The sequence below is a fragment of the Molossus molossus genome, unplaced genomic scaffold (genome assembly GCF_014108415.1).
Source record: "Molossus molossus isolate mMolMol1 unplaced genomic scaffold, mMolMol1.p scaffold_m16_p_17, whole genome shotgun sequence".
Lineage (NCBI taxonomy): Eukaryota > Metazoa > Chordata > Mammalia > Chiroptera > Molossidae > Molossus > Molossus molossus.
In genome coordinates this window covers 24,198,921-24,211,770 of record NW_023425352.1, presented here as the reverse complement: position 1 = coordinate 24,211,770, position 12,850 = coordinate 24,198,921, and the positions used below count along the sequence as shown (strand labels likewise).

Genomic DNA, 12,850 nt, shown 5'->3' with positions numbered 1-12,850 from the left:
AAAAGCTGAGACTTGAGTTAAGTTATGGAAGTTAGCCAGGGAGATGGTGGGGGCAGGGGTGGGTGGGTGGCAGTAGAAGCAGGATGAGAATAACTAGTCTGAAGAGGGACAAGGCACAGCACTATCGCTGGCTATGACAATGAATAAAAGAATAGCGGGATAACCTTTTGCTTGGTCTCTGCCTCCATTCCTGAAACCTCTACCTGTTATAGTTTAAGAATAAATTAGGTCTGGATTATGGAAGAGAGACACCAGTGATTTTAATGAGGTTCTAAAACATTTTCTCCATATACTACAGATCCTGGAATCTTTTGCATTCATTCATTCATGCATGCATTCATTCATACAATGGCATTTATTGAGCACCTACTATGAGCCAAGGACTGTACTGGTCATTGGGATGCTCAATGTTAAGATTATAGATGGCTCTCTTCCAAGGGCCAGATCAAACTCATTGATTCTTAATGTATAGAGATGGAACTTTTGGGAGCAGAGGCAGAAACTAGGCAATTCTGAGTAATATTCACCTATCACCAGCACAGTTTTCAGTCATCTGTAGAAGAGGTAACACGTATTTTTAAATGTCTGAGTAGCTCTGGACCCTTATTTGTGTGATCTTGGAGCAGACACAGAAAGGCTAGCTCACAGCCCACTCTCAGGTTCTGGGGACCCAGTGACTGCTTCAAGAATGGGCAAATGACTGGTCCCCATTTTCACCTTCCTCTGGGACAAAAATGGTGAGCATGACGTCATTGGAGACAACTTGAATGGGCTCTCTGCTCTTCAATAGAACCTTGAGAAGCACACTGTTCTGAGTAGGGAGATTTCACACAGAATTTTGCAAAGATCGCAACTTGTATCTGATGTTGTAATGTATAATTAATCTTCTGAGAAAGAGAACCTGGAGACCTTACTGTGAGTTACTTAGACAACAGTCATATTTTGCTAACTGCTTTTGCAAGAAAAAAGAAACTGTCATTAATTATATAGTGAGTTCTGGGGGAGGGAGTGATTCAGGCCCGTAAGACAGTTTGATCTAGGGTCCCCTAGAACTGATGGTTGAGCCCTTAAGAGGAGATGAAGGAGGAGATGGAGGAAAGAAGGAGAATCTGTGCCAGGTAAAAGTCAAAAGTAATGTGCATAGAACAGATAGCTGGTGAGGATTTCTTCTTTTCTGCCAACCCTGGAGATAGTATTGTTTGCACCCTGGTGTGACTTTGGGAAGGGTAAATTAGACTCAGGAGTCATCCACTCTTCTTAGGAAACTGTTACCTTACCCAGTTCAGGACACTGCAGAGATAATATAGACTCAATTTGATACTTATATATTACTAATCCTGTAGTCAACATAATCTAAGAAATACAGGCAAGGGAAACCCAAAAATATAATCCAGGCTTCCTGTGCGTACTAAGCCTTATTCACTCATTTGCTCATCTTTTCATTTATTCAACATGACATGAAGACGATGTGTCAGTAAGACCCACTTAGTATCTCTAGGTAGAGCACTAACCAAGCAGGGACGCCCTTCGATCTTCACCTTTCCGTTCCTCAGTCGAGGTGGGTGACAGGGCTTCTTGACAAGAGCCCCGAACAAATGTTTATGAAATGGTTGTAATATGCCAGGCTCTGTTCTAAGCACTCGACAGAATCAGGACCTGTGTGAAGTTAGGATAATTGAATTGACTTGGCTAAGGGAAGATTTACCTTGTATGGCTCCATTAGCTTCGGGTGGTTATGAATGATTTAATACATTTGACGGATGGGAATTTCACTGAAAGGAGTAAAAATCTGTTGAAGGATGACTGCCATATTTGGCAGGATTTAGAAAGATAAAGAAATTACAGAAATAAGATTGGTCATTAGGGTGAGCAGAACAGTATAGCAAATGAATATCATGAAATGATTAAATGAAGGAATCCCTGAGATCGCAAAACTGAGTAAGTTTCCTGCTGGAGTCAGGGAAAACTAAAATGCTGTAGGAATTCGTCCATGTACCATCTCTCCCAATGGCGTGTTCCAGGATATCTCCACCGTGGACGACTCGCTCCCCATGTCCTTGCGCAGCTGGATTCTGTGCTTCCTGGGGATCATCAGCACCCTGTTGATGATCTGCATAGCCACCCCCGTCTTCATCATCATCATCATTCCTCTAGGCATCATTTACGTGTTAATTCAGGTAGGTCTGGAAATGGCCGGCTCTCCCTTCCTCTCTGCTTAGAGAAGCCCAGGCTCCTTCCTGAGCATCTTCTCTTTCGTGTATCACGAGTCACTCACTCCTCTGCAGCACTTTGTCATTCACTCATATATTGATACCCCGAGGGGCCCACAGGCCACTGTCTGAAGCTGAAGTATCAGCATCAACTGGTGTAGGGTTCACAGCAAATCTCACCCTAACTGCTGTCCCCCTAGAAGCTTAAGTAGGGGTATATTTGTGTTTAGATCCAAGTCTACAATGAGGTTGGCTCTGTTCTGCACCAACCTCAGATCTTCCCACCATCCTCTTCCTTTGGGCCTCTCTCATCATTCTTCCAGCCAGAGATGAGGCTGGAGCTTCTGTCATGTTCAGATGTGACCATCACGGTGAAGAACACTGGGTCACGGCCACAGGAAGAGGTGTGGTGCATGTGACGCGATTGTGTGACTGACTCCTTCCTTTTGGGGTCCAGATATTTTATGTGGCCTCTTCCCGCCAGCTGAGACGTTTGGACTCTGTCACCAGATCCCCACTCTACTCTTTCTTCAGTGAGACCGTGTCGGGTTTGTCTGTCATCCGTGCGTTTCAGCACCAGCAGCGATTTCTCAAACACAATGAGGTGTTGATTGACACTAACCAGAAATGTGTCTTTTCCTGGATTATCTCCAACAGGTGAGGCTTCCCTGGGTATTTCCCCGAATGTGTGCTTTGGGGTTCTGCACGTTTGACATTAGCTATGGGAGAACAGGCGTGGCCAGTGACAGGAAAGTCACTATAGTCAAACACGCCTGTTATATAAGTAGAGAGAAGAAAGCATGAGCTTTGGACTCGGAGACTGGGTCCCTGTGCCTGCTCTGCCACTTACCAAGCTGGGTGAATTGCCATCACTTCTGTAAGGGAAACCTCATTCTCTTTGTTTTTACAACGGCCAGAACACAGCCTGTCTCACAGGTGCACGGTGCAAGTCAAGCGACCTCTGTGAGCATCGTGTAACCCAGGTGCTGCACACTGTGGGCGACCTGGGTATTCTTGCTTTGCTTCCCTGAGAGGGAACGTGAGAGTCTCCAGAGGCAGGACAGCTCTCTGTAGGGTGGTGGAAAAGGCAGAGGTTGGAAGGTGGAAAGCGGGGGACTTTTAGGGTAAGCCAGTGGTGACATTGGGAAGCTCACGTCCTGTGAGGAATTCCTGAGAAGGGTGAGCATTCTGCATTTGTCCGGCACCAGCAGACCCTGGCAAGAAGGTTCTTGAAGGAAGAAGTCTTGTAGAAGAAGTGAAAATTCTTGCGTGCCTTGTAGACGTTGTCGAGGTATTAAGGGCAGGCTCATGGTCTCAGTGGTGTTTGGAACACGAAGAGGCCAGGAATTTGATGATAAAGACATTTGATTTTTTAGGTACTTTCCAAGACAGAAAAAGGTACATAAATTAGTCCTATTGGATAACCACTCTAAATATGTGTCATATTTATTTGCACAATGCTAGAATTATTGGTGCAAATTTATTTGAATACATTATATTTGGGAAAGCCAAGTATGTCTATCTCGATCCTATTTGGCTCTCTGCAGTTGGTCTCCCTGTGATTAAGCTGCACCTAACTCCTCTCCACCCTCATCTTCTTCTCTACCCTTTAAAAATCATGAAATCACACAAGATACAGTGAACCCCGCTGTGCTGCTTACATGTGTATTCTCTATGGCATTATTTCCCTGACTAATCAGAAGAAATCACTTGGGACATTTATTTTTAAAATGCAGGTTCCTGATCCCCATCCTAAGCCCCCTAAGTCAAAATCTCCTAGGGAAGAGCTCACACATTTTTTGTTATGATTTTGTATATTTTTAACAATTGCCCCTGATGATTCTTAGGATTTGGCAACTTTGGGAGACATTGAACCATAGAATTCCCTTAGTGTAGCAAACTCCTCTAGTATCTTTAAAATGCAATTTATTTTCTAAAATTCAGTTTGAAAGTCTTTAGGAGCATGTGGTATAGTCAAATTGAAGCACCTGCTGAGAACACAGTTCCACCAACTCGAGCCCTCTAAGAATGTTCTAGAAACACCTATGCTGCTGGGGGAGGTAAGGAAGTGGATACCTCAGTGACACCTCTCTCTGGTTCTGTTGTTCTGCAGGTGGCTTGCAGTTCGCCTGGAACTGATTGGGAACCTGATTGTCTTCTTTTCATCCCTGATGATGGTTATTTATAGAGACACCCTTAGCGGGGACACCGTGGGCTTTGTTCTGTCCAATGCACTCAATGTGAGTCTGAAGGCTGGGAGCTTGGTTAGATCAACGCACTTATTCTTAAATTGTGTCTAGAGTAAGCCACGAGGCCCGTGCTCTTGATTCTTTTCTAGACCCAGAGATATTGGGGAGACTGAGGTTCAAACCCTGGCTCCATCTCTTACTAATTGTACCACCCATGGACATGCCCTTTACGCTTTCTAAATAGGTACTAGTGTCATCTGGACATGAATTTAGTTGCCCTTGGGAGTTAAGAAAGCAATTTCATATGATGCAATTTAATAGTTCCCTGTCGCTTTGCCTCTTTGTTTGATTCTAGTCCAAAGAGAGAATAAGTTAGTTTCTTTTCCATGACATAGCAGTAAGCAGAAAGTCTTCTGAACAAATAACTTCTTCTATGCTTGCTTTTCTTAGATTACAGAATATTTGGAGACAATTCTAATAAAGAACACAGACTCTAATAAAACTATATATTGCATCCCCAGTGTGACTAGGGGGTAAATGTTAGACATTATTTCCTAGCACCTAAGACAGTGGCTGGCACCATGGTAAATATTCAATAACTGATACTCACTTAGTGAGTTTTTTGGCCATTGTTCATGGCATCTCTTTGAACTAATATACTGGAGGTTTGCGTAGCGACCAGCACACTGCATGTGGTGCTGTCTTCGGTGGAAGTTAGCGAGGCCGGAGGCCAGCGTGGTGGGCACCTGGAAGGTCCCTGGTGCTGGCCGGAATGCCACTTGGCTCCTCGTGCCACTGCCTCCTCCTCCACCCATTTCTAGGCATATTAGCCTAGGGGAGGTGGGCAGAGAATCAGGGAACCATGACACTGAACCAAACCAAAAACGTTCAACATCAACAATTCCATGTGGTTCAGCCGACACAAAGAGGTCACTTCTAGTCCCCACAGCCCTGTGCTCTCCCTCTCTCTGACCACCGTTCACTCAACAAAAACGCCCTGGTTTGAGTCTCTGTCTGAAAGAAGCTTGCGTATGAGCGATCCACAGACTCCCAGACTGCAGACTGGCCCGGACCCTGACACCCCTCTTACCAGTGGTTAGGTGCATCTCTGTAATGGCAGGAAGGCACCTGGACTGTACTGGGCAAAGGAGGACACGGGTCCTCGTGGATGTCCCACCTCGAGGGCTGGGTCTCAGTGGAGCTCTTGTTAATCGACAGCAGAGAGAAGAGGCCGCTTTTTGGAAGGCCTTTTCTTACCTTGTGTCTTACGTTTTCCCCGTTTGTAGAAGGTTACCCACCACCCTTTCCACAAAGAACACGAGGCTTACAGGCAGGAGAGCCAAGATCTGGCCCCACGCCACCAACTGCCAGCCTCTCCAGCCCCGCCATAGCCCCAAGCCACCGCGTTGTCTTCCACTGAGCAGCACACAGCTGTCCTGTGTGCTTAGCTGTCCTCCAGCCATTCGATACGCGGTCTGGATTCCTGCCCCAGGAGGTGAACATTGTTGCACTTCCCTTGTTCTCTTGTAGAGCCCGGCCCAATGCTCAGTGCAAGGTAGGCACTGGCTTGACCTTGAGGTTTCTGAGCCTGAGATGATCGTTAGTCTTCTGGTTTTTCCGCAGATCACACAAACCCTGAACTGGCTAGTAAGGATGACGTCCGAAGTCGAGACCAACATTGTGGCTGTTGAGCGAATTAATGAGTATATAAACGTGGAAAACGAGGTATCAGAGGGACTCAAGGGCGGGGCAAAGGGAAAGACGTGACTCCTTCGAGAGGGCATGTCCGCCTTGCCTAGCGAGTGCATGTGGGGTTGCAAAGGTTCTCCTAAAAGCTTCCCTTGCTCTAACTCAAATGACCCAGTTTCTTGAAACAGAATAGGAAATGATTTGGCGGAAGTCAGGTCTAGGAATGTACCAAGTTAAATGGTGGCTTCATTCTGGAGCTCCACAGAAACTTGTGGGGTGAGTTCTTAGCCTGATAAGGTAGGGGCCTCTGGAAATCCAGTCTAGTTCAGTCCATGTAATGCAGGTGCCCCCGGTGGCTGGGACACGCTACCCTTCCACGGCTGCCACGTGGGTCGCACGGGGACTGTTCAGCGAGCTGACTCCATGGAAAGCACTTCTCTTTCTGTCTCTTTGTCAGGCACTCTGGGTGACTGACAAGAGGCCTCCAGCAGGCTGGCCCAGCAAAGGGGACATTCAGTTTAACAACTACCAAGTACGGTACCGGCCTGAGCTGGATCTGGTCCTGAAAGGGATCACTTGTGACATCAGGAGCCAGGAGAAGGTAGGTGGGACTGAAGAAAGGCCTGGAGGTGAGTCCTTGTGCTTGACGAGCAGACAGTTGGACCCAGAGGTGGTGAGCAGCAGGCTCTGGGCTTTCATCATTGGGGTGGAGTGACAGGATCCAGGCACTTCTCCGAGGGGGACATGTAAGGACACAGTGCTGCCACCAGAGGGCAGGATATCCCCATGGAATCACAGACTTCCTGGGGCTGTAAGGGCTTTCTGCTCAGCCCTTCCCTGCCCCCTCGCCAGCATGGCTTCTCCTGTAGCTGACCAGGGTGCACTTCCTGGTGGGGCCAGGGCGCCGAGAGGAGGTCAGGAAGCACGCGGCTTGGGAAAGGCCTGGTGAGAACGTCAGTGCGGAGGCTCTCCCTGCAGAGAGAATGGCCCAGTTCTCTGGTTTGCAGAGTCCTGCACCCTTGTTTGGTGTTCTTGTTCTCTGAGGACTTGGGGTCTGATGTGGGACCCAAAGATGCCCGGGGAAGGATGCTGAGGTCCAGGTCAGGGTCTGGTCCTCAGCTGATGGCAGGCCCGGTCCTTCCCTTCTCCCTTCTAACCAAGGATTTGAAAATAAACTCTATGACATCCCATAATAATTGTAATAATGGATGTGTCCATTTCCAACAGTCACTGTAGTTCTCTGCAAGCAAGAGTTTAGGAGGCGGGATGGAACAGCCATCTGTTTGTGACATCCAGGCCGCTTTTTCCCCACCCAAACCAATCTCAGTTTAACATCTTCAAGATGAAGTGGCTCATCACTGCCTCTTTCCACCTGTGGTTCTGACTGCCCCAGACTAACACGCAGCAAACTAACCTGCTACGGAACTCCTTACAGATCGGTGTGGTGGGCAGGACCGGAGCCGGGAAGTCGTCCCTGACAAACAGCCTCTTCAGAATCCTCGAGGCTGCAGGTGGCCAGATCATCATTGATGGGGTAGATATTGCTTCCATTGGGCTCCATGACCTCCGAGAGAAACTGACCATCATCCCTCAGGTGAGCTCTAGAACTTCCTGGGTCACGCTCTGTGGGTGACAGCTGCAGGAAACGTGTGCACCTTCTTCCTGGTGTCGATTCATTTCTGCAGTCTGCCCAGGGCACCTGCACTAGTTCCCTAAGACACACTATGTCCCAGAACTTATAAAAATAAGTTCTGCATTTTTGTTTCTGTTTTTGTAATATGCTGGTGTGACTAGCAGTATGTAGCCAGTAGGTGGCAGCACACAACAGAAGTCAAAGCAGATGATCAGCTTTTCTACAGCCCATCACTGCTTGCAGGACCCTTTGCAATCAGCATGAGCAGTTTTGCTGCTGAAGCTTGAAACCATTAAGCTTTATATCCCCCATTTGATATGATTAAAAGATAGGGTAGGGAGTTTGCTGCCGGTTTCTGCCAGCAAGCCAGTGCTCAGTCATCAGCAAGAAAGGCTCCCGTCGCCTCCTCTCTGGACCCCACCAGGTGAGGACTGCGCTGGAGGCTTCTCAGTGGGGTGTGGGTCCTCATGAGGACAGGTCCTCCTCTGCTCATGGCAGCCAGTCGCTGGGGCTGGTTTGGTTTGTCTGGCGTTTGCTCAGTTTAGGCTTTCTTTCCTCCAGCCTCCAAAGGCAAGATAAATTCTTCCCCTATACCTATACCACCCTGGTCCCTCCACCTCCACACCATGAGTTTTATTTGGGAGTGTGAGATGTTCATCTCGCCTTTCTAAGAAGTGCTGCGGCAGTTTTGGAAATCCATAAATGAATCTCAGAAGGAAAAACAAAACAACAAAAAAACAAACCAAGGCCCTGGCCAGTTTGGCTCAGCGGTTAGAGCATTGGCCTGCGGTCCAGAGACCGGGGTTCGGTTCCCGCTAAGGGCATGTAGCTCAGTTGCAGTTTGTCCCCGGCCCAGGCTGGTCTTGCAGGTGGCAGCCACTCGATGTGTCCCTTTCACGTCGATGTTTCTCTCTCTCTTCCTCTCTCTCCCTCCCGTTCTATCTGAATAAAAAATGGAAAAATGTCCTTGGGTGAGGATAAAACAACAACAAAAACAAACCAAGGACTCTTAATTCTGTGCTTAGCTCCTGGTTGGCAGCGGCTCTAAACTTCCGCTGGGAAACCTGACAAAAGCTTGACCGCTACCAGCTCTCCCGCCCAGGCCAGGCCTGCGGCTTCCTGCTGGCCACACAGGACCGCGGGCCCCTTTTCTGTCACTGGCCCCACAGCCCCCTCATCCTTGACTTGCAGGATCCCATCTTGTTCTCTGGAAGCCTGAGGATGAATCTAGACCCTTTCAACAGCTACTCAGATGAGGAGATCTGGAAGGCCCTGGAGCTGGCTCACCTCAAATCCTTTGTGGCCAGCCTGCAACTTGGCTTGTCCCATGAACTGACAGAGGCGGGCGACAACCTCAGGTACCGTTCCCTAGCCCACTTCCCCACCGGCAGCGAGAGGCGAGGACAGACTCCGTGTGCAGGAGGGCGCCCGGCGTCACGGCGCTGGCCCGCTCCAGGTCTGGTTCCTAATGTGTCGAGTGAACTGCTGCGAAAGGACACGACAGAATAGGTGTGGGAACTCCTGAAACCCTTGGTTGGTGTAATCCTGACGCCTGGTCCGACCCCAGAAAGTCCGATTTCATCGGTACGAGGTGGGACTGGCCGTGGGGACTGGCCGTGGTGGTTCCTAAGGACCCTGGTGGCTGCTGTGGGCTTCGCGTTTGAGCAGCGCTGGTCTGAAGGGCATGTGGATGACGGGGACATGGGCCCCTGAAATGCCCTAAACCAACAGAGAGACTCAGCTTCACAGTTCTTTTTACTCTCCAAAATTTTCTTGCTTTTTAAAAATATGTTTTCATTGTTTTTTTGGAGAGAGAGGAAGGGGGTGGGGGGGGAGAAACGTCGATGAGAAGGAAGTATTGATCAGCTGCCTCCTACACGCCCCCACTGGGGATCAAGCCTGCAACCAGGGCACGTGCCCTAACTGGGGAATCAAACCCGTGACCTCTTGATGCATGGGACCGTGCTCAGTCCACTGAGCCACACCAGCCGGGCTCTCCAGAGGTTTTCTAGATGTGTGGACACTTCATACTTCTGGCTTTCACTACATGTTTATCTGTCAGTTGATAACTTGACCTGGCATTTTCTCCATGCCAGTTGGGTTTTCCCTCCACACACTGAAGTTCAGCCTCGGCCAAAGCCCTGCTCAGAGGTACTTCTTACTGCGGCGCCCACGCCCTCGGAGCGGCGGGCAGGGCAGGGCCCTCACGAAGGGCGGCTCAGTCACTCCATCAGTGGATCCGCCGCTCTGGCTTCACCTGTGACCTTGTTATAACTACAGAATCTTGAATTTCAGTAAGAGTCCCAGGTGATTTTTGTGTGCGGTATAGTTTGAGAAGCACTGCCTAGAGCATCGATGCTCAACTAGGCTGCACACTAGAATCACTCAGGAATCTCAAAAGAATAAAACGTCCATGCCCAGACTCATCCTAGACCTGCTGAATCGGGGACCCGGGCAACTTCAGTGTGTGGCCCCAGGGAACACTTGTAAGTGTTGGGGTAGAAGGCCACCGTGTCTGCTTTCCTCAGCACAGATCTAGGAACTAGCAGGACCTACATGGGTCTTTGGGCCTGTGAAATAGACCAGTCAAACATTCAGTCAGCAAATATACATTGAGCACCTACTACATGAGACGCTGTAGACACAGAGGGAAATGACAGAGAAACAAGCCTCGGCCTCCCAGCTCTTACAGCGTCCTGGAGAAGACAGGTGTCATGCAAGTAAATGCAGGCAGCAAATGCTGCAGACATGTAGGGCCATATGGGACCCTCTGGCAGGATGTGACAGGGAGGCCTTGATACTTTGGTTTGTAAGAACAAAACACGACACCATCCTTCTCTGTTCATGCTGGGAAATGCCTTGATTTCAGACCTGGTGTGGGGGTGTTGAAACTTAAGTTCCTCTGATGAGTGATCAGAGATGGGAGATCAGTCAGCTTGGGGAGAGAGCAGCCAGAGCCACAGGGGTGCCTCAGCAGCCCCTGCGACAGGAAGCCCGGCCGAACCGGGCAGGAGTCTGATACAAGCTAAGGAAATAGTTTTGCAGTTGCCTCTGTTTTTACAGAAAAACTGGAAGTTCATCTTGGGTGAATTCTCATCTCCTGGAGAAATTCTCTCACAGAATATTACAGAACGTTTAGACTAGCCACCCTCTGTTTAATATGTTCCCTAATGGCCACAGCAGGAAAGAGCAATTAGCGAACGCCTGAATATTTCCTCCACATCATTTCCCAGAGCTGCTCTATGTGACTAAGAGGTCCAGCCTTCATTACCGGTCTTCGCAAATTAAAGCCATTTGCATTTTACAAGCATATTCGAGTTCCACATACATTACATCTCACACCAAGACATCATGTTCATTAGATGGCTACGTCTCTAATCAAGGCAGAAGGCCTTGAACAAATAATTAGCTTTGAGACTATAATTCCACATTAAAATAACAAATGGATTTGCTGAGAAATGCCACTGGGGCACTCTGGTGTGGTGTCACCGTATCATAATGGTGTCAGGTCGAATACTGCAGATATGAACTTGGGGCAGGCATCTTATTTTGGAATTGTTGTCGGGGTACTGGGACATCACGGCAGCCAAATGCAAAGCACTGTTCCTGGGCTAGTGTTTTCCAAACTTGTTAAACATGAAAATCTCCTGGGGTGCTTACTACAAATACATGTGCCTTGGCTCTTCCCCATTCTGATTGTAGAATGGAGCCCACAGATATGAAATTTTAAATTAAGTGCCTGCTGTGGGTCTTGTAATTAACTGGAGAAGTTTGGCAAACATTGCTCAGGGCAACAGTGAATAGCTAGTGAAAGAGGCCAAGGCATTCTGGGGGGACTTGGGAGTGTGGGTTTTCAAAGTCTGATCGCCCCCACATCCCTTCCCAGGTCATTCGTTGGTCCTTGGGGCTAATGCTTGGTTTCCTCCATCGGTGCAGCATCGGGCAGAGGCAGCTGCTGTGCCTGGCCAGGGCTCTGCTTCGGAAATCCAAGATTCTGGTCATGGATGAGGCCACTGCTGCAGTAGATCTAGAGACAGATCACCTCATCCAAGTAACCATCCAGAAGGAATTCTCCCACTGCACGACGATCACCATTGCCCACCGGCTGCACACCATCATGGACAGCGACAAGTGAGTGGGGGTGGCACAGCTTGACCAGCCGGCTTAACCCTTTGTCAACACTAACAGCATCAGCCATGAGATTAACCGCCATCCCTTTACTGATGAAGAATCAGAGGCTGAGAGATTTCAAGGGGTTTGTCTAAAATTATACATCAAGTTAATGAAAGCTAACAGGGTTAAGGAAACCGCCTAGAGTGAAAGATGGAAAACCGTGTAACTGTGACTGAGCATGGAGAGGCGGTGGCTCACTCCAGACCTTCCAATCAGGGGTCTCACCTGCTACCTCTGAACGTCTCTGTTCCTCTGACAGATTAAATTCAAACTGAGTTTCATCTCAGAAACTGGGGAGGACAGGCTCCCTTAAACAATGTGCATCTTTTTGTTCTTTTTAAGCCTGTGTAAGTGGACTCATACTGCATAGAGTCTGCTAGGACTTGATCCTCTTGTCCAGCATCACAGACGTCCGTCTGTGCTGGTGTGGGCAGCTGTGGTCCCTTCGTTCACACAGCTTTGTCCCTTTCCATGAATGAATATAGCGGGACTTAGTGCTGGCTCCTTACAAATGCCAGGGACTGAGATGCTGCTTTGTAAGACTTGTGTTTCCTTCTCCTTTGTTTCAGGATAATGGTCCTAGACAATGGGAAGATTGTGGAGTACGGCAGCCCCGAAGAACTGCTGAAGAATCCTGGCCCCTTTTATTTCATGGCCAAAGAAGCTGGCATTGAGAATGTGAACAGCACAGCATTCTGACCGTAGGTCCCAGGCTTAGAGGACTAAAAGGATCATTCCTTATTTAATTTTATTTTGGGGAACTATATCATACATTGAGAAGTGTGTCTAAAATGCACATGTTGAAGAAGGATTGTAAGTGAACACCCGCATACCCACTACCTAGGATCAGGACGTGAATATTGCCAGCTACATCGGAATCCCTTGATGACCCCACTTTGAGCCTATTCCTTGTTAGCCTGCTACCCACCCTCGGAGCTAACCACTACCCCGAACTT

General features: G+C 48.5%; 1 protein-coding gene across 1 annotated transcript in view; it reads left to right on the top strand.

Moving 5' to 3' along the window:
• The window catches only part of ABCC2 (ATP binding cassette subfamily C member 2), a 56,045-nt gene extending 43,452 nt beyond the window's left edge, over window positions 1–12,593 (top strand). Inside the window, exons 24-32 of the mRNA XM_036265468.1 lie at window positions 2,022–2,177; window positions 2,668–2,867; window positions 4,324–4,450; window positions 6,023–6,124; window positions 6,546–6,689; window positions 7,524–7,682; window positions 8,913–9,079; window positions 11,658–11,852; window positions 12,464–12,593. Coding sequence (XP_036121361.1) covers window positions 2,022–2,177; window positions 2,668–2,867; window positions 4,324–4,450; window positions 6,023–6,124; window positions 6,546–6,689; window positions 7,524–7,682; window positions 8,913–9,079; window positions 11,658–11,852; window positions 12,464–12,593 — 1,380 coding nt within the window. The remainder of the gene's footprint in view (window positions 1–2,021; window positions 2,178–2,667; window positions 2,868–4,323; window positions 4,451–6,022; window positions 6,125–6,545; window positions 6,690–7,523; window positions 7,683–8,912; window positions 9,080–11,657; window positions 11,853–12,463) is intronic.
• The last annotated feature ends 257 nt before the right edge of the window (window positions 12,594–12,850 follow it).